This window comes from Microtus oregoni, unplaced genomic scaffold (genome assembly GCF_018167655.1).
Source record: "Microtus oregoni isolate MIOR12 unplaced genomic scaffold, Mior012 000013F_ref0000133, whole genome shotgun sequence".
In the NCBI taxonomy this organism is placed as follows: domain Eukaryota; kingdom Metazoa; phylum Chordata; class Mammalia; order Rodentia; family Cricetidae; genus Microtus; species Microtus oregoni.
Window position 1 is genome coordinate 37535960 of NW_024543072.1, and position 22398 is coordinate 37558357.

Genomic DNA, 22398 nt, shown 5'->3' on the forward strand with positions numbered 1-22398 from the left:
CCTGACCTTGCATCTGAGCAGACACCCCTGCCTCCACCTTTTCCCTACACTGACACAGCACCTGCCAGGCTCTCTCTAATGTTCTGTACCAGGCTTCCTTCTTTCAGGCTGCCTGCCAGATCCCAAACCATGACATGGAGACTTCTTACTAGTTATGAGTGTATGGCCTAACTTAGGCTTGTTTCTGGCTAACTCTTTTAACTTAAGTTAACCTGTTCCTCTTTATCTACCTTGTGCCTGGAGCTTCTTGCCTTTCTTTCTTTCTGTATTTCTTACTTTTCTGCTACAGAGCCCTGAGGAGTATCTGTCAAGAAAAGGCTCCCCCAGGGAGACAGGGGTTGCATCTCTGTGCAACCTTCCCTATTACAAAAGGACAAATGTTCACTGAAGAGTTGAAAAGCTTAAATAATAGAGTGTATGCCCACAGAGGAAGGAGAAAATACCCATCTGTGGTTGAATTCCTCCAGAGAGTTCTCTGGCTCTTTGGAATTTTTTCTTCCCAGAACTTTTTCACTCTGACACCAACAGAATTGTGCTGTCAGTGACCCACAATCAGAGCGGGAGCTCTAATCCATGTGACCAGTGTCACATGCAGGAGCTCTAATCCATGTGACCATATTTAGAAAAGGGCCTTCACAGAGGTGATGAGGCTTAAAGGGTGCCATAACGGTGGAGTCCCCACTGTGTAAAGATGGGTTCTCATCCTTATAAGAGAAATTGGGTACCAGAGTTCCTCTGTCCATGCAGAAAAGGTCAAATGGGGACACAGCAATGAGGCAGCCATATTTACCCCCCAAGAAGCCAGGCTTCACCAGAAACCAACCTCGATAGCACCATGATCTGGGATGTTGGCCTTCTGAAGCACAGAAAAATAAAATCTATAGACTCGCAAAACAAAACAGAGAAGCAAATGCTCCAACCACTCACCTAGTTCTTTAATAGCCTCTCGTTTGTTTTTTTCTAAAATGTCATACAGTTTCTGTAAGAAATTAAGGAATGGTTCTTATTACACCAAGTACAATCCTGGTTTTATCACCTGAGAAAAAGTTAAAGAAGCGTCACAAAGGAATTCTCACTTAGTTTGATTTCGGGGAACTTTTGTCTTCCAGAAGAATTTCACTGTATTCCCCAGACTGGGACTCACATTGCTATGAATGGTGCAAGGCTGATGTTTTGCATAAGTACCTTGCTTTACTGTAACTGTTTTTATTTTGAAAGAAAGAAAGGAAGGAAGGAAGGAAGAAAGGAAGAAAGAAAACAGGGAGGGAGGGAAGGAGGAAGGAAAGTACCCTTCACTCCACTGTGCACCACTAAGAATTCTCATTGGCAGAGACCTATTTGAATGCATGCCTAGGGAAACAGCTATTTGGGGATCTACTTTGCCAAGAGCACATTAACAAGTGGAATGGTGTGGACATGCTCTGTAAACGAGTTCATGCTCCTAAAAGCCACTCCTTAAATAATCGGAGAAGTAACTCCACACTGAGGCAAACAGATGGTGTGATTGCTTTTTCAACCCCACGACAGCTACTGTGGGCTGCTCACTGTGTCCCAGGCACTGCTCCTCATAAAGCTCACTCCAGCTGTCAGTCTTTCCGGAGCATTTTCTTAGCCATACCAACTCGGAGGCAACAAAGCACAGTCCCCTGGGTTGTCACATATGGGTGCCTGCAATGCCCTCAGATACTGCATTGACGCTGAGACAAAAGTGCATAGTCCCCTGGGTTGCCACATACAGGCACCTGAAAGTCATTCAGATACTGCTTATCGGAAACAATAGGTTTGTTATCTGAAGCTTAAACAAAAAGAAATTGTTTTTTCCTGTTTGTTTGGACTTTTAAAAAATTACACCTAGTAAATCCCTTTCTTTGTATATGCAAATGAGATATGTCATCTTTTATGAAACACTTCGATATTAGTAATAGTATTAGACATGGCATCAACATACTCATGTCCAGCCCTTTTTGAATTATGCTAAGTCTTCTTTGTGCAGAACTGAATTTATGTTCACACTGAGATTCTGGGCAACAGTACCCTGCCTTCAAAGATACCACTACCAGAGAAGCAATGTCGGTCACCTCACTGCAGGTAAACTGCCATAGGCCAGTTTCCAGAAACACCCGGTGTTGTGGAATTTAGTTTAAGATGTGTTACATTCGTTTATGCTGTGGGACATTTGTTTAATGACGCGAAGGTGTGTGGCATTCTTTTAGGCTGCATTTGTCTAACTCTGTGAAGCTGTGTATCTTTGTCTGTCTAAAACCTGATTGGTCAAATAAGGAGCCAATAGCAAGGCAGGAATGAGGACAGGTAGGGCTGGCAGACAGAATAAATAGGAAGAGAAATCTGGAAAAGGAAATCAAGGAGGAACAAGAAGGAGAAGGACTCCAGGGAGCCAGTCACCCAGCTTCACAGCAAGCCACAGAACAAGAAGTAAAGAAAGATATAGAGAACAGAGAAAGATAAAAATCCAGAGGCAAAAGGCAGATGGGATAATTTAAATTAAGAAAAGCTGGCTAGAAACAAGCCAAGCGAAGGCCGGGCATTCATAAGAAAGAATAAGCCTCCGTGTATTTATTTGGGAGCTGGGTGGTGCCCCCCAAAGAACAAAGAGACAAAAAAGTAAAAAAACAACCCAGTCACTTCAGAAGAAGCAGCTACCTAATACATATCTCAAAAAGTCACTGAAGTCTTTACTGAAGTCCTCTGTTTCTGAATTTTTATTTTCTTTTATGTGTAGGGGTGTTTCATCCAAATTTATGTCTGCACCATATGAGTGCTTGGTACCTGGGGGAGTAGATGCCAGCATCACATCCCTGGAGCTAGAGCTAAAGATGACTGTGAGGTGCCATGTGCTGCTGAGAAATGGATATGGAGCCTCTGAAAGAACAGCCAGTGCTCTTAACCACTGGGTCATCTCTCCCTTTAAAGTGCCAATGGAGGCTTCTTTTCTACCTTAGCTATCAAGGCAACTCCTCCAGATCCCTCTGCCAGCTCCTAAATGTCTCCAAACGTCCTTAGAGCCCTTCCTTAGCGCCCTTCCCAGTTTGTCTTCTCTCATCTTCCTCCTTCTAAAGCCTTTTCCCCTGTGAACTTCTCCACATTCTCTGTTTTGTTTCTTTGTTTTCTGTTTGGGGAGGGCTGTGGCAGGGGAGGGAAAGGGTCCCATTATGTAGCCTCAAGCAACCTAGAACTCACTGTGTTGTCCAGTATAACCTAGAAACAATTCCCACTTTTGAAATGGGACATCAAGGGAGCAGAAGGCATGCAGGAAACAGAAACTTTTCAAATAAGAGATTCAAGAGACAGAAAGAGGGAGAGAGAGAGAGGGGAAGAAAGAAAGAGGGAGAGAGAGGAAGAAAGAAGGAGGGAGGGAGGGAGGAAGAGAAATCATTGCTTGGAGAAAGAAATAATCAAAATGATGGTCAAAAAAAATTAAAGCAACATTTTAATGGGTCTGCAAATGAACAGAAAGAATGCAACAGAGGGCTAGCGAACACGCAGAGGGCTAGAGAACACGCAGAGGGCTAACGAACACGCAGAGGACTAGAGAACACGCAGAGGGCTAGAGAACACGCAGAGGACTAGAGAACACGCAGAGGGCTAGAGAACACGCAGAGGGCTAGCGAACATGCAGAGGGCTAGAGAACACGCAGAGGGCTAGCGAACACGCAGAGGGCTAAGCATTACATTTAACAGGGGCTGTTTCTGGCTGGGCGGGAGCAAGCGGAGTCACTTTTACTTGCCAACTCTTCTTGGACCAGTGACTCATCACGACTCACTCACTCTTTACACCCATCTCACTACCAGTACTGTTCCCACGACCATCAGCTTCACCATGAGGCTCCGTAAGCGCCCAGCTCACATTTGGCTTTGTTCAGCATTTTCAGTTCTCTTTTTGGTGGGTAATCATCATCATCATCATTATTGCTTTTGCTTGTTGTGTCTTGTCTTGTTTTGTTTGAGGTAGGGTCTCACAGAGCACACCCAAGTGCATACACACACAACCATACACCCACATATGTGCGTATGCACACACATACACACACATACACACATGAAAGTTTATACTGTTCTCTGAAGAACCTTGTATAACAAACATTTGAACCTGTGTTGACTACTGAGATCTGTCTGTTGGTCACATACCTGACAAGCTGATCCTAAAGACATGAGTATACCTAGGTAAGGTAATTCCCATCCACCCCGTCCTCTGCCTGTTTCTCACCTGATAGATTGATTCACGACCAGAAATTTGCCTGACCAAAAGTTTGGCATCTTCCTGACTTTTGACATAGCCTTTTGTAATACTGTACATCAAACTGAGGCTCTTCTTGATCTGTACGTCCGCAATATTTATTAGTATTGGTATTATAATCTGGAGCAATAAGGTGAAGGAAAAATCATGCATTTAATTGTTTTCTCTTTCATGAGGGTCGAGTTTACAATGCTATGGGCATACACGTAAGCAGGAGAGAGTGTAGGTACAGGCTGTGGAGACCAGAGAAGGGAATTAAAGGCACTGAGCAAGGCAGAGGAGGCAACAGAGCCGTGGGACAGAAAAGTGGAAAAGAGACTGGGGTGCACAAGAAGAGGCAATAGGGTGGTAGAGGAGGGAGCAAAATTAATAAAAATATAGTTTTATTTGAAAACCCTAGATTGAAATCTAATACTGTGTGTTAATTTATTTTTTTAACAAAAAAAAATCATGAGGAAAACACCCATTCTGGCAGAAATTCTCCAAGTGTTAAATGTAGGCCAGCAAAAAACATGTCCAGGAACTTTCTAGAAATGCAGAATTTGGTCCTGTCCAGAAGTTCAGTGTCAGACACTGTGGTGTGTGGTCAGCGGGGCCACTGACTGCATCCATACGCACTTGGCTTTGTGACCACTCCCGAAAGTCAAAGTTCTGTGAATAATTGACTGTAGCTTTAGGTGGAGTCCCAGTCCCTGTACCACAGTCTCTCTCCTCTTCAATATCAGAAAGCAGAAGTGGTGGCCCAGGGCGTTGAGAAACAGCTTTGAGGAATAAATGCTCTCTCTGCACCATGCAGGCCTCCTTCCTTCCTTGTTCTACATTTCTCTACTTTTAGGCTGCGGCCACCTAATGCAGGGACTTAAGAGGTTGAGATCTCTTATACCATCTCTCCAGTCACTATCTCTGTTACCTTCAGCAAACTCCCTGTGACTCTGAGGACTCCGTTTCCTCCTAAGCAAAATGAAACTAATATGTAAGGCCTAGGAACCCAATGGAGCCACTGCTCCAAAGCCAACTGTCACAGCAAGGTGCTTCCCATAGAGACAATGCTGGGTCAGAGCACAGGAGCATTTGGTGAGAGACTCAATATCAGTAGAGGAGAAAGTAACAAGAAAATAGTACCATGGTGCCGGAATTAAAAGAACAGAGTTAGAACGTATAAGGTGCCATTTGATTACAAACTTGGGTGTAGAGGGATTTTGTTTAAAGAAAATGTTTTTAAAGCCTTCTCTTGTGATACACTGACACCCCCTGAGCTGACCACTGATGCCTAAGGCATCTAAAATAAAGATCTCCAATGTTTTCCCAATCTTTGCCAAGGCAGAGATGTTTCTTTTTGAAGTCACCTTGGACTGAGTCTAATTTTTAGGGCACCTAACTTTATGTAGAAGTTACACCTACCCCAGAAGGTTATTGTAAGAGTTTAACTGGATAAAGTATATAAAGTACTTGCCCCAGTTCCTGGCAAAAAGTAAGTGCTTAATTAAAAAACCCAACTATATAATAATATTGATTTATTAAATACACTTTACTATGATTTTGTTCAGGCAGTACAAGACAGGAGGGTTAACTAACTGATTGAGAACTGCTGGGCACACTCTCAATAGATTTGTGTTTGTTTAACCATCTCCTCTAAAATGAAACATTCTATTCTGGAGGAAGTCTCCTTAAGACTCAGAAAGTAAACCACTCACAAGTATCAGAAAGTCCCTGAAACTTACAAGGCTCACAAGGTCTCTTCCCCAGATTATGTAATGGTGAGGACTGCTGGGGAAAGAAACTGACCTGCCAATTCTGAGTCACCTCTGTAAGTAAAGCCTCACCCATACTTCTGTTAAGTAAACCCAAGAAACTCTGCCTGAAGAACATTCTGAAAGAGACAGCTCCTTCTCTCATTTTCTCAAAAGAGTGAGGCTTACTAAACTCACTTAGTAAACCATGCGGTGAACCAGTATTTTAGCATAGGAAGCCTTACCTTAAAGATAGGAAGAAACCTAATTATTCTTAAATATCCTATCACCACTGTAAACTGGATCAGAATCAAGCTGTCTGGTCTCAGCTTGACAAAGTAGATGCACAATATATCAACGATTCCCATAACTATGATGAAAAAATCCAAAGTATTCCAATTCTGAAGAAAGTACTTTTTTTTTAAAATCATTATCTGTTTAAAAACACAAACAGAACATATGTTACTCCATAACAACTATATATTGACATAGGGGAGAGGGAAATATTTAAACTTGTAAGTTAGCTAGAAGTGAGTTACACCCTAGGTGTGACCTTTTTGTTTTATGTGTGTGTATTCACCTGAGCATATGTTTACGCATACTACCTGTGTGCAGGTGCCCATGGAGTCCAGAAGAGAGCATCTGATACCCTGGATCTGGAGTTACAGTTATGGATTTCTGAGGAATAATCCTTCTGTGTACTGTGAAAATGTGTTGCTGTCCTTTTTAATAAAAAACAAACAAAAAAAAAACGATTGACTGATAGCTAGCCAGGATTTAGGGGGCAGAGAGAAGACTGGGGAGAGTCAGAGGATCACATAGAGTGATAGAAATGGGTTGACTGAAGTTACAAGAGCTAGCTAAAAATAAGCCTAAGCTACCGGCCAAGTTTTTATAATTAATATTAAGTTTCTGTATGGTTACTTAGGATCCGGCTGGCGGGATAGAGCTGATTGACGGGACAGAAAAACTGTGTCTACAATGGCTAATTGTGAACTACTCAGTGTGTTTGCTGGGAACTGGACTCAGACCCTCTAGAGGGCACTGCCCCTTCTTAAGCTCTGAGCCATCTCTCCAGTCCCATGAGTTGTATTCTAAAATCTGAATTTTGCCGGGCGGTGGTGGCGCACGCCTTTAATACCAGCACTCGGGAGGCAGAAGCAGGTGGATCTCTGTGAGTTCGAGGCCAGCCTGGTCTACAAGAGCTAGTTCCAGGACAGGAACCAAAAGCTACGGAGAAACCCTGTCTCGAAAAATCAAAAAAAAAAAAAAAAAAAAAGAAAGAAATAAAATCTGAATTTTAAGCTACTTGTCTGGAATTCCCCCAAATTATTAATACACATCAAAATGTTTAGTGAGACTCAAAATATAGCATCTATAATGGAGCTGAAAAACCAAAATAATAATTTAAAGGCAGTAGACAAGTTTGCTGCAATACTATTAATAGCAAAGCACCATCAATTACCATTACTGAGTCTCCTGTCCAGGCACGTGACTCTCAAGCCAATTCATTTGTATTTGCTTATACATTCCATGAATCATGTGAGGGAAGTGTTTATGCCTGAAATACCAGTTTTCTATCACCTAACCCTTGGGAGTCTCTCTACTATGATGAGATGCAGCCGATGGCCAAGACTGACACTAAGGCTGTGAACATCCCAGGATCCATCAGCTGCAATAACAAATAGCTTCTGGTATCAAGTTATTTTGATAATAAGATAACAGAAAATGGATTCAAAATATCTGAATTATTCTTTTTTTGTACAATATATTTCTATTTTCCACAGTACCTTCAGTGTTGATTCTAATGTGTATAAAAACATAAAATAGTAGTTTATGGATATCAGTGCTGATATATTTAGCTCTCTTGCAGTTGGCCATATGTGTATTATCATAGGGAAAATATACATTACTGCTACAACATATGTGGCATATTCAAATTCTTCTGAAATTATAATGCGATAGACAAAAATCAGAAATTTATTATTCCTGAAAAAAATAAGAGCAAATAATATCAAGTCATTTAAAGTATAACAAGTAAGCAGTAAAGGCCAACATCAGTCTAAACAAATCAAACTAGACATAATATTAAATACGTAAGTAAAAAAAAAAAACAAGCCTACAGCCAGGCCTTTAGTCCCAGCACTTAGGAGGCAGACACAGGTGGATCACTGAGTTTGAGGCCAGCCTGGTCTACAGAATGAGTTCCAGGATAGCCAGCGCTATACAGAGAAACCCTGTCTCCAAAAAACAAAATACTGCTACTACTAATAATAGCTAGCATACTTTACATAGAGATTATAGTAGAGGAAGAGAAAAGGCTGACTCTGTTAATGTATATAATAAATTAAAAGCAAGAAACAATAAACGTAGAGGAATATGTGTTATTCGTTAGCATTGTTTAAAATTTTTAAATGGGAGAAATATTCAACAATTACCATATTCGTGCCGGGCAGTGGTGGCACATGCCTTTAAACCTAGCACTCAAGAGGCAGAGGCAGGCGGATCTTTGTGAGTTCGAGGCCAGAACTCACAAAGTTCTGGTCTACAAGAGCTGGTTCCAGGACAGGCACCAAAGTTACAGAGGGAAACCTTGTCTCGGAAAAAAAAATTACCATATTCATTTCTTAAAACTTTCTAATCCATCCAAAATAGAAATGAACAAAAGAGGTTTCTGGATATGATAGCTGTTTACTTGGCCAACTTGATTGGATTAAAAAACATCTTGGTTGTGAGATTTCTTCCTTATGACTTCTTGCCTAGGTAGCTCCCAGAGGCTTCCAAAACAATATAAAGGCTATTGTCGTTGTTCCTGCTTAACCACTAGAACTAGATATTCTACATTTCTAAATCCTTATCGCTGACGACAACATCTACTCTGGACACAGAACACAGAGGGGTGAAGCTGAAACTGAACTGGACTCTTCCTCCCTGCGGCTTGCACTCACAATGATGGAACGTACTATCTAGGCTGTCAACGGAGAAAAGTCATCAACAGTCAAATGCAACTGTGGACCTTGAGGGTGTTCGTGATAAATTGCCTGGCAAGATATGCCCACTGGCCGGGCGGTGGTGGCGCACGCCTTTAATCCCAGCACTCGGGAGGCGGAGGCAGGCGGATCTCTGTGAGTTCGAGGCCAGCCTGGTCTACAAGACCTAGTTCCAGGACAGGAACCAAAAGCTACGGAGAAACCCTGTCTCGAAAAAAAAAAAAAAAAAAAGATATGCCCACTGGTTCAATATTGGCATGGATGTGCTGAGAGAAACAACCACATCTTGATTAGATTGGAGGCCCACTCCCCTGGACGGAATATATGCCTACCACTATAGATCTAGCCAAAAGCCCATGACCAGGAGCTCCCAGTCCTCCCAGTGGCCCTGCACTCGATGCTTTGTCAAATGCCTTCCAGATATATATGTGTATTCTCATAGACTCACACGGCTCTCGGCCTCCATCTTTTACAGTCCAAGTGGGACTCATGACTGGTCAAAATAAGGCACTGCTGAGTGTCTGGCCTCAAATGGGACACTGATGCCGCCTTCTCTGAGGCTCAAGGAACATCTTGGATGGGAGGTGCAAGGACCGTGAGAACCAAAGGATGAAGATGGATGTTGTGGGGCACTATCTTCTGGATATGGCATGGCTGTTGGAATCATCAACACACAGCAGGTGTGACTACGGTGGGTAGGGCAGTGCACAGAGGAAGAGAGGGGGAAGGGAAGCAGAAAGAGACAGACAGACATCCTCTCTCACTGCTCCCAGATCTGAACAAGCAGCCTTACTCTCCCAAGGTCACCCTTTCTCTGACGATCTACGCCCCTCAAACTGTGAGCCAAAGCTATTCCTTCTTGAGCTGCTTTGTGTCCAGAATCCCATTACAGCAATGAGAAACAATGCTCTTGAACATACGTCAGGATGTTAAGGGTTTACTTTTTCATGTTCTCTTTAAATTTATTCAATGGAAGAAAGCAGAAAATATTCCCTGTATGTTCTTGTTTTTGCGTCCTCTTTTGGAAAAGAGAAGCTGTTTTCCTGCTCTAAAATTATATAAGTGCACGGTCTATCTAACAAAGTAAAAACTCTACCCAGGCTAAGCAAAGCATGTATTTAATAATATTTTGGAAAATCAGGCATTCTTAAGGTACAGTTGATTTTCCCTTAATTTTAGACATTTATCTGACAAACAAGGTTGCCTTGGGCTAGATTTGGGCCACTGCAGGTATGGCTCACGCTTTCCCAGTCCTCTACCCAGATGAGTAGTGCAAGAAACCTGGTATACGAGCTAGCCCTAAAATGCCATCATCTTCTTCTATACGCATGTCAGTGAAGTTGCTGAGCTAGAAGAGGCAAACACACTGTTCAGTCACTACTTAACCTGTAAACATCTGTCACAAAATTAGTTTAAATAGGAGGGGAATCTACTCTAAAAGTGTTGCAGTGGTGATATTCTGGGTATGATGCTCTTAAAGGTTCATAATACTTACCCAGGTACAGTGAAAAGTATCCTTTCTTTGTGATATTCCAAGTAAGTTAACATGTTTTTAAACTTTATAAGCCAACTTCTAGCTCTCACATAAGTTGAAACATCAGAAATACTCATGAATCTAAGAAAAACACATGTGTGTTGTTAAAAATAGTATCTCAGTTAGGACAATAAAAGGGGAAGATATACTAAATATTAATGTCGGATTACTGAATATGCTGTCTTAGCCCTTTGTTCCTGCACCTATCCATATCCGTGGTCATATTTCAGTAACACTTTTAGCCTGAGACTCCTGTGCCCATGTTCCTAGAACCCTTCCTGACCTGAGACAGGACCTAATTAAAGTTTCTCTAGACCAGCCCCTTTAGGAGTTTTAGAATTAAGCTTCCTTTTTCTCATGTTACGTGACCCTAAAGGCAACTGAATGCCCCACCTTTCCCAAATATAATCCCCAGGCCAATGATAGGTCTCCCATAGAGATGACCAGACTGCTGATACAGTAATCACCACCCAGTTGTTATCTCTGCCACTGACTCACAGTTTTGTCTCAGATACCCACTCACTAATGCTAGCCAGGACAGTGACCGGATATTGATACATCTTTAAGACAATGAGCCTTTCCCACCACACTGCATGGCATCTAGCCATACCATCATTTAGGCCAACTACTCCAGAGCTCACTCTATCCCCAGAGAGCAATCTATGAACAAAATCCAGGCTGCTGTTCTTTTTCCAATAACTTAGAGAATATGATACAAAAGCAAAATACTTAGAAGAGCAATTAAAGCTCTCTAGAATCTTATTCATGGATTCCTTTGTCTCTTATCGAAGCCTGATCATCTCCAAAGTTATGAAACTCATGAGCGTGGGAGGCAGAATAAAGAGGGACGTTCAGAGTAGATAATGCGGGGTAGGGATAGTGATGAGAGTTTACCAAGCATGTTCAAGACCCAGCGTAGAAAAAAGAAAGGGAGGGGGAGAGGACAAAAGGAGGGAGGGCAGATAGGAGGGTGGGAGGAAAGAAAAGGAGCGGGAGTAAGAAGAGGGAAAATGTTATTGGACAGATGGATGAGGGCACAGGTGGACAAATAGATGGACACAGAGAGAGCCAAGATGATAGATTGGTTAATCCGGACATTTAATTCTCAGTTTGTTCATAGCCACATATTCATTCAGTCTGGGAAAAAAAATAAAGAAGTGTCTCACTTACTTTCCATGGATGGGGCAGTAGCTTTTGGTTGCACCAATTAATATCCGGGCCGCCTCTACCCCAAGGACCCCATCATTACATTGCTTTTCAAAGCTGCTCTGAAACAGTTTTTATATTTTAGTATTTTATACTTATAAATATTTACATATATTTATATTGAAATAAAAATTACAAAGGATCAAAACATTGATGGAATGGCTGAGAACTGTGGCTCACGCCTGTAATCCCAGCACTTGAGAGGTGGGAGGATTATCATGAATTCCAGGACTGCCTGAGCTACAGTGAAACCTTACTTCAAAAGAAAGAAGAAAAAGTATAAAATAACTTATGCTACTCTTACAATTTTACTCCATTGTTTTTTAAATTTATTTATTGTGTGTGTGAGCACGAGAAGGTCAGAAGACAATTCATAGGAATAGTTCTCTCATCCACTAAGTGGATCCAGGGGATAGAACTCAGGTCTTCAGGCAAGAAGACAAGGGCCTTTACCCACTGAGCAGCTGGCTTGCCAACTCCCATTGTGGGCTTCCTGGTTCTTGCATAACTCACATTATAATTACTAACACCAGTTCTCAGCCTTGACACATCATGGGCTCTGTCAATTTATTACACTACTAGAAGTTAAATAAGCAGCCAGGGGAATCTCATATAAGAGGAACACAATGTATTCAGTTTCCATAAAGCAGTTTCATCTGAATGTGGTGACAAAAGCCTGCAATCCCAGCACCTGGGAGACTGAAACGGAAGAATCATGAGTTCAAGATCAGCTTGGGATACCTACTGAGACCCTGTCTCAAAAACAAAATAAAACCTTTCAGCTGTTTAAAGGGCCACAAAGTGACAGATAAAACTTACTAGTCTTAAAAACAAAATTTTTGTAACCTGAATTCAAAGCCCAAAGAAGGAAGACTTGGTTTTGTTAAGTTTTAATAACTCAGGCTGCAGAGATGACTCCATCAGTAAGGCATTTGCCTTACACGCACAGGACCTGAGTTTGGATCCCAGCATCCCTGTGAAGGGTTCAGTTCAGCTCAGCTCCAGCCTGTACTCCCAGCAATGGGGAGGTAGAGACAGGAGGATGCCCCAGGCCTGCTGGCCAGCCAGCCTAATCAATCAGTGAACTTCAGATTCAGTAAGACAAACTGTCTCCAAAAATAAAATTGAAGAGCAATTGAGAAAAACACTCATTGTCAACCTTCAGCACATGCAGGCAGAGCTTTTGTCTGGCCAACGGCTCCCAAATAAACACACTGGGGCTTATATTAATTACAAATGCTTGGCCGATAGCTCAGGTTTGTTACTAGCTAACTCTTAAACTTATATTAACCCACATTTTTTATCTATGCTCTACCATGTGGCTTGGTACCTTTTCTCAGTATGGCATGCTCATCTTGCTTCTCCCTGTATCTGCTGGCGACTCCTCTGACTCTGCCCCACTTCACCCCATCTCTCTCAGTTTGCTTGTACCACTTAATACTTCTTGCCTGGCTACTGGACAATCAGCTTTTTACTAACCACTGAGAATAATGCATATTTACAGTGTATAGAAGGTTTATTCCACAGTGCACACACACGCACACACACACACACACACACACACACACACCAAATAAATAAATTTCTGTAACTCAAAGACTAATTTTGACAGTCCATAGATTATTTCAGAAGACAAAAAGGTTTTCTAATTATCCAAAAACTATAAGGATTAAAGGCTTGTGAGACAAAAAATAATAATATTGTTTGAATAATACCAACCATTTGTATTATAGCTACATGCAATCTGGCCTCTTCTATTAAAACTTCATCTGTTGGGGACTCCTCTATTGGACCATGAAAAGAAGAAACCTGAACAGTGTGCGTCTGTTTTAAAATCTAAAGAGACAAAGTTGAAAATAAGCAAAAACAGGCTAAAACAAGATAAACATCATACTTAACAAAGATTTTAGTAACTCGCTCAGAATTGCTACAGCAATAAGCTGTATATAACTTGATTAATGCTTTGCCATATGTGTCTTAGTTATGGTTCCTATTGCTGTGAAGATACACCATGACCACGGCAACTCTTATAAAAGAAAATATTTAATATGCAGCTTACAGTTAGAGGTTTAGTCCATTATCATCATTGTGGGAGGCAAGCAGGTAGACGTGGTGCTGGAGAAAGAGCTGGGAGTTCTATGTTCTACCTCTTGCAGGCAACAGGAAGTGAACTGAGACACTGGGTGTAACTTGAGCATAGGAGACCTCAAAGCCCTCTTCCACGGTGAGACACTTCCTACAAGGCCACACCCACTCCAACAAAGCCATACCTCCTAATAGTGCCATTCCCTTTGGGGGAGCATTTTCTTTCAAAGCATCACAATATTAGACCATTGACTTCAATTGCCATGAAGGAAATATTCCTTTGAGAGATTTAGAAGCCAGTTTACCCTTTAAGCCTGTCTATACTTCACTACTCTCTACCTTAGCCTATGGTTTCTACTTTTTATAAAACACAGAGAGAGATCTCTCAGGATCTCTACCTGTTGGAAGCATCATCTTAGCCGAGGTCATTGCTTGGAATTTAACCAGCAATTTTGAACAAACATCCATTTTTCTTGTATCTAATATAAAGGCCAATCATGAAGACTTTCTTTTAGGGACAGAATTCAAAGAAGATGCTTCACCAGGACATCAAAGTTAATAGATTTCCCCCTCTATTTTCCGGTATTTGGATAGTAGACTCACGTTTGTGCATATGCGTATGTACACAGATGTAAGTTTGTGTATGTGTGTGTACATGTGTGTGGAGGACAGAGATCACCTCAGAAGAGCCACTTTGGTTTTGGTTTACTTTTCAAAGGGATTTTTACTAATTAAATTTGTTCTCTGACAATTTTAGACATTTACTTTTTGAAACAGTCACTCACTGGAAGCAGAAGCTCACAGATGAGGCTAGGATGGCTGTCCTGTGAACTCCAGGGCTCCCCAGAACTGAAATTACTAGCAAGTACCCTCACACCGGGCTTTTCCATGTATGTTCTGGAAATCGAACTCAGGTCTCCATGCTTGCGTGTCGAGCACTCTACCCACTGAGCTGTCTCTTCAACCCCAGAATCGTGTCTCTAATACTGAGTCAGGGAAGACAGGAAGACCCAGAGGGGGAAAATAAGATGACCATCATGTCTATCAACTCACAGGATTGTATCCAATATTTGCCTTTTCTTCTACTACATTCCAGTTAACATTTGTTAAAATTTTTTCTGTTTTAAATAAATTTATTGCATTCTGTATATTCTGTTGTATGTGTTCAATGGCATTTCGAACAGCCATTTGTCTTGGAAGGGAGAGAGCACACAAACCTGCGATCAAAAAGAAGAAATGAAGGCATTAGCATAGTTCCCACCCCAGCTTCCACCCCTCCCCCTTGTTCCCACTGCTACCAATGCTCTTCTGCTGGATTTCTCTATATGTTTGTTATTTTACCGTTCTCATGTAATTATATTATAAATAGGTTCAGATTCCTCTTAGATGTTATTAAATGTCCCTATTTATGATTTTATTGTCTCTATGTTTACATTTGTCTTTGAATTCAATTTTTTTTTTAAGATAAGCAGCTTCAGCAGAGCTTGGGAAGCATCTCCCTATGTCCTTTCTCTCCTTCATCCTTCTGCCAACAGAATTTCTGACTTCTGACTAAAAACATGGCCAGCCAGAAAAAAAGTGATTTTCGAGGTTCTGTCACTCCTGTGTCTCCCGTAATTAAGCTCGAGCCTATGGAGTGTGCATTAAAATGATACATCTGTCCTTAAAGAAGAGCTGCTTGTCCTCCTGTCCCCACATTCCAACTTCTTGCTAGCTGGTTAGACTGTGGACACGAGCAATTTCTCTCGTGTTAGTTAGACTTTGGTACAGAGCAGTTTCTACCCTGCAAGCACAAAGGCAGCCTATGGACTAGAGAAGCAGTAAGAGAAAGGGGGCCTGGGTCTCTGGATGACCAGACCCAGCAGAATCATCCTATCATTCTAGACATACTGGTAGAAGGGAAAGACCTGGCTTTTTGGGGATTCTTTTCATATGTTTTTATTAAATTATATGAACCAATAATGCAGTTAAAGAATAATTTATATGCAATTCATTAATGAAAAGAAATCATGTATGAGCCAGTTCCTGTAGTCCATAAGACATGTCTACACAACCTTCCATTAATACTCTATTTGCATTTTCTCTCAAACAAACCTCTATATAATACAACATAATATAATATTTAAAGTATATAATAATACTTTACCTAATGTCTTGGCTGATCGAAGCATCATATGTGAATTTATTCCTGTTGTCAATATTGATAGTATTTGTATATAGAATATAAACTAAAACCAAAACATACAGATGTTAGAGCCAAATATCAAATACTCTTCCCAGGGATAAACAATGTTCATTTAACCACCTGTAAAACTCTAACTCAATCCGCATTTTTAAATTCTGTCTCAACAAGCTAAAGTCAAAGGGTTATTTTGTGGACAACTGTTTGGCCAGAGTACATGAGGCAAAACTTAATTTTCAATTTGAATAAGAAAAAAGGGTTAGTCATGTATATTCTGGGCTAAGGACACAGAGAGAGATCTTTCCAATGCTTTGGGCCAGTTAAGCCCTCCAAGCCCCAGTGCCCTTCACTGAAAAATGAAGTTGATAACAATATCTCCTCCAAAACATTTCCCCAAACTGATCAGAGTCATCCTAGGTACTTGCCAAACATTCTTACTCCCCGGTGCCTGCCCAGAGTTGTGACTATAGGTTTGGAGTACAACACAGGGAGTTCTTAATATCATGTCGACTTGGGGAACACAATAAAACAATACCCAAATGTTAGCTCACAGCTCATTGGTTTGGGGAACACAATAACACAGTACCCAAATGTTAGCTCACAGCTCATTGGTTTGGGGAACACAATAACACAGTACCCAAATGTTAGCTCACAGCTCATTGGTTTGATTTTAGGCCAGTTCATTGCATAAGAGAGAATCTGAGAGGCTAAGTTTTTGGTTATTGTACTTTTCCTTTGAGAAAGGTTTCTAAGAAATTTCTCTACCTTGTTCAGTACTGCCATATACACAGAGGTGCAGGGACTAGGGCTGTGTTAACATATTTGCTTAGCATGTACAAGGCCCTTGGTTTGATCCCCATCACTGCAGAAACAACAATGGTGAGGTCCCCTCACACTACCAGCGTATCAGGGGTGTCTGCTTCAGTGCCACACCTCTGGACTGCTAGAACCCACTAGCGAGCCCAAGGCTTTGAGAAAGAGGAAAGGAAACCAAGTTTTGTTTGTCACTACAGATCACGAAGTCTTCAGCCAGACTTTTTTGAGACAGAGTCTTTCTACAAAGCTATGGGTGTTTTGGAACTTCCTATGTAAACCAGGCTGGCTTTGAATTCACAGAGATCTGCCTGCTTCTGCCTCCCAAGGGCCGGGACAAAAGGCGTGCACCACAACTGCCTGAGTTCAGCCAAACATTGTTAAATGAGTCTGAAGACTAAAAAATATGCTTAATGCAACAATTTATAAACTCAAAAGATATATATTCCTTTGGTACACATCACTAGCATCTCCAATTTTGTTCTGGCAGCTACATGAATTTGAATGTCCTAGATGAAGGCATTTTATTATCACTTTTCTGATAGTTATTAGGGGGGGAAATGGCATTTGTATGTTTGGTAAAACTTACTGAGCATTTATTAGGTGTCAGCTATTTTTACAACCCTCAATTAGAAGCTGAGATTCAACGAAGCAAAGGTATATCCCCCAAAGTCAGCCGGTCTGTGAATGGTGGAGTCAGGATTGGAAATCAAACATACAAATAACCCTATTAACAATCACTGTGTGGATGCTGGCCCCTTCCACATGATCAACATAAACTTTTTTCTGACAATGTCCTTTTCTACTGAAAAAAATGCATTTAAAAAAAAACCCTAATTCAAAGTTGGTTAACTTTAAGATGAGGTATAGTATGCTACATAGTAAGTAATAAATGAGTCAATAAAAATATTCGTAGCACGTGATTATTTTCCTTACCATATGCGGTGCCTCTATTTTACGTTCAGAAAAACTATAAATATCTGGAGCCAGGAGTAAGCTAAAAACACCTCTGATGCCAGACCATGCGATGACAACGCCCCATCGCCAGTCATACTCATAACTTGAATGCATCAAAATAGGGCTCACGAAGAGAACAGTAAGCAACCTGTGCACAGGAAAATGGTATAAATAAATAAAACGTACATGATACAGTAATGTTATACATGGTTAAAATTGTGTACTCAGCACAAAACTTCACTTAAGAGTTTCCAGGGATGAGAAAACAGCAGAGGTTACCAGTAAGTCCCTGGAGCTAATCTGAAGTTTGTGAGCACTATAGTCTGTGTATAGTGGAAGAGTCTACACAAATGTAAGGATTTATCGCTAACACTACGGTGTATAGTTTGCAGCTAGGTAGTAAATTCTTTTTTTTTTAATTTATTTATTTATTAAAGATTTCTGTCTCTTCCCAGCCACCGCCTCCCATTTCCCTCCCCCTCCCCCAATTAAGTCCCCCCCCCAAGCCCGAAAAGCAATCAGGGTTCCCTGTCCTGTGGGAATATGGACAGTTCTCCAAAGCATCCTGACAAGTTCATCTGTTCTGTGACAAACCACAAAATGACTGAGAAACTGGAATTGGAAGAAGTGATGATCAGACCACCCCCCCCCCAAGAAAACAAAATTACTATAGACACATTTATAAACTTAACCAGGCAAATTTTTTTAACCTCCTACAAGAAACATACGCTAGGCCTGGGGAGATGGTTCAGGGATGAAAAAAATTGTCGGAGAAGTATGGAGACTGGAGTTCAGATCATAGAACCCAAGTACACACCTGGTGGATGTGGGGGTCCACCTGCAATTCCAGCCTCAGGAGGCAGAGGCAGGAGATTCCCTAAGCAGACTATGAGAATAGCTGTATCAGGGAGCCTGAGCCCTGGGCCTGACTGAGAGACTACCTCAGTGAAGAAAGTGGAAGATCAGCAGAAGTAGAGTCTCAAAATCAACCTCAGGGCTCCCCCACAAGCATGCATACACACACATGTGCATGCACATCCCTCACACATACACCCACATACATGTAAAATATGTACATATATGCACTATATACATGCCCACAGATACACACACACAAATGGGTGGAAAAGAATCCTATACTTCAATGTGTTTCTGCTTATTTTAAGGCCACTTTTCAATAGGATCTTGTGAAAAAATTCAGAACCTAACCTTCTTTTCATTGTTTTATTATGTGTATGGACATTTTGCCTACATGTATGTCTGTGTATCACCTGGTGACCTAGTGACCTCAGAGCTCCATAGCTCCCGTGTATCAAATGAGGTCCAAGATAAAATTACACTGCGCTCATCTTCTCCTCCAATCCAGAAATGCCCCCTCATTTGCCTCATTTGTCCATAAATTTTCTGCTAACAACTCCTCTCTCTTTCTCTCTCTCTCTCTCTCTCTCTCTCTCTCTCTCTCTCTCTCTCTCTGGACCCATTTTTCTTGAATATGTAAATCTATCACAGAGCAGACATTTCACAGAAACTCATGACTAGCTGTGGACCCCCAGGGACTGAAGAGATGGGTTAGTGGTTAAGAGCACTGCCTGCTCTTCCAACGGCCCTGAGTTCAATTCCCAGCAACCACATGGTGGCTCACAGCCTGTAATGAGATCTGGTGCACTGTTGAAGAAGAGACCTGGTCAGTTATCCTCATCAACTTAAACCATGAAATCCAGTATGGACAAGTTCAACAAATATACAGGCTGCCCATGTATGCTTCAGCATTGCCAGGGCATACATTTCGTTCATTTTTTCAAATTATAAAGCTTAGTTTCCTTATGTTACAATCATTTGAATATTTCTCTTATCCTACCAACAAGATGGCAGACTTCTTGAAGAGAAAGGCACTGTACTTTCATTGCCACTGTGACCCTTGAGACTTTTACCAGAAGCTCTTGTTGTGTTTACCTAGCCTCTTTGCAAATGAAAAGATGTGGAACCGCTGTTTGCCTAGAATGCAGCTTGTGGTGAGGGATATCACTAGAGAACAGTTAGGAGAAGCACCACTTTCTGGAGACTCTAAGTTGAGAAAGCAAATCTGCATAGCCAAACAACCAAACACCTTGGAAGAGCTGGCTAATCCAGCCGGTCCTAAGACAGTAGGAGATGGGTGTTTCTAGGCCACTCTCAGTTTAGGGCGCTAAACAGGAGGAAGGGAGAGGGGACATGGCAGGAAATTTCCCACTGAAGTAAAAGCTTGATGGCTTCCTACAGGTCTAGAGTCAGGGATTCAAAGGGGAGACCTTTAAAAATGGGGAAGCTTGTGAGGAAATGTAGTTCCTGTTGATGGCCCAACAGCAGGTGGAAAGTGAGGCGGTTTCTTGGGGTGTGGCAGTAGCCCAAAGAAGCTGGATAGAGCAGAGGCCTGACCAAAGCCTCCAAAGGCACTGTCAGTTCCTGATATCAGAACAGACCTGGCTAGAGAAGACCACGGCAGTTTCCGTCATCACTATGATTTGCCAACCACTCCCATCTATTCCCATAAGGACCGGCCATTTACATAAGGGATCTCCCCAACCTTTGAGTTGAAAGAAAAGTATCAGAGTAACTGTGTGTGTGTGTTTTGTGTGCATGTGTCCACATCTGTGAGTGTGTTTATGTGTCTGTATATGTCTGTAGGTATGTCTGTTTGTGTGTGTATGTCTCTGTGTATGTGTGTGTTTGTGTATGTGTTCCTCTGTGTGTTTGTGTGTTTGTGTATGTGTTCCTCTGTGTGTTTGTGTGTCTGTGTATGTCTGTGTATATGTCTGTCTGTCTGTGTAAGTCTGTGTGTGTGTCTGTTTGTGTGTATGTGTCCATATCTCTATATATCTGTGTGTCCGTGTGTGTGTCTGTGTGTTTATGTGTTTCTCTGTCTGTGTGTCTGTGTATGTCTGTGTATGTCTGTCTGTGTGTGTATGTCTATGTGTGTATCTGTTTGTGTGTATGTCTGTGTGTATATGGTGTGTAACGTCATAATGATTCTGATATGACCTCCACTTACATGATAATATGTAACATAAAGTTACAGAAACAAAGTTTTATTTTTGAGGCTATTATTTAATACCTAAGTTATTACAGACATATAAGGAAAATGGTTTCATATTATACATGTCAGTGTCCAAGTCAGAAACTGGACCATGTGCCCAAGGCTATTGTAGAACATCTCAGAGATGGCAAGTATGAGAGAGTGATATGAGCCCAGAAATAAACTTGGACCTACAAATTCAGGTAGGAAGCAAGGACTGATTTGCAAACCAAAGATGGTTAAGAGACCTACTGATTTAACAGCCAAGTGTAAACAGTAAATGTGCAATAGATGTGGCACATGCTGGACAGAGTGTAGGAGTGGTGTGTTAGATTGCATGGTAATGATTCCTGAATCATAAGACTGGATTCAAAATAGCATCTTATAAAGCAAGGTCCTTTGGCCACTGCCCTGTATAGAAGTCACGCTGTCAAGAATCCTTATAGAAGACATGCTATCAGGGGCAGGCAATGGCATTTGAGTAGGGAGTTCATTAAGTCCACCTTTCACCCCAGCTCTGTCCTTGCAGGCTGGGTGGCTGACTCCAGGCAAGTTTCTGAGGTCCCTGGAAACTTCCTCTGTAAACTGATGCAATAACATCTCTTTCGTGGAGCTGAGTTACTATCAGTGGCTTAGTCCACAGGGCAAGTGCTTAGACAATGACTTTACCGAAGGTTCTGATTACCACACGTGATGAGAAAGTCAGCAAGATGGGGAATTCCATTCATCTCGTCCTGTGTGCTCTAACTTTGACCTTGAGTCCAAAGGACCTGACAATACACAGAACTGCTTTCTGGATCTCCCCTCTGCTCAGTCAGCAGAATCAGTAAGGCAGGCCTGGGACTCGGCATTTCTATCACACTCAGGGGTAAGAAACCCGAAAAAAGCCACTCACCCAGGGCTTCACAGCATGCCACTGCCAAGGCCCCATCAACAGCGCACATTCCCCAGCACAGAACATTTCTTCCCCAGACTCCACTGCTTCCAATTCTAACTCTGAGCTTAAGAATCTAAGTGTGGGCGGGAGGGGGGTTGGGAGATGGCTCAGTTGGCAAAGTGCTTGGGGCACAAGAGTGAGGACTTGAGTTCAATCCCCAGCACCCACATAAGAGGCGGGAGTAGAAGTCTGTACCTGTGACCCCAGTGTTCAGGAGGCAAGATGGGACTATCCTTGGGGCCTGCCAGTATGTCAGTTGAGCTGAAGCAGAGAGCTCCAGGTTCAGGTAAAGACTCTGTCCCAAAAAATACAGTGGAGGGCCCAGTGGAGGTGACTCAGCAGATGAAGGCACTTGCTGCCAAGTCGGAAAACCTGAGTTCCATCCCTAGGACCTACGTGGTGTCAGAAGGGAATCAACTCCTGCCTTTTGTCCTCTGACAGCAAAATGTGTGAATATATGTGCATGCATGGAAATATATATCAATAAATAAGAAAGCAAATAAACATGTAGTTTTTAAATAAGATAGAGAAAATGTAACGGAAGACATTCAACATCAGCCTCCACATGTATGCACACACATGCACATGCATACACACCTGAATACATAAATGCATATATATATATACAAAAAATCTAAGTCCAGCAAAGAAAACTTT

The 22398-nt window shown here is 41.8% G+C and overlaps 1 protein-coding gene across 1 annotated transcript in view; it reads right to left on the reverse strand.

The window, feature by feature from the left end:
* Positions 1–22398, reverse strand: part of Slc9c2 (solute carrier family 9 member C2 (putative)) — a 58700-nt gene that overhangs the window by 20813 nt on the left and 15489 nt on the right. Inside the window, exons 9-18 of the mRNA XM_041662448.1 lie at positions 17732–17900; positions 15947–16028; positions 14854–15017; positions 13435–13551; positions 11680–11777; positions 10471–10590; positions 7776–7974; positions 6231–6419; positions 4226–4375; positions 928–979 (exon numbers count right to left, since the gene is read on the reverse strand). Of these exons, the coding sequence (XP_041518382.1) occupies positions 928–979; positions 4226–4375; positions 6231–6419; positions 7776–7974; positions 10471–10590; positions 11680–11777; positions 13435–13551; positions 14854–15017; positions 15947–16028; positions 17732–17900 (1340 nt within the window). The remainder of the gene's footprint in view (positions 1–927; positions 980–4225; positions 4376–6230; positions 6420–7775; positions 7975–10470; positions 10591–11679; positions 11778–13434; positions 13552–14853; positions 15018–15946; positions 16029–17731; positions 17901–22398) is intronic.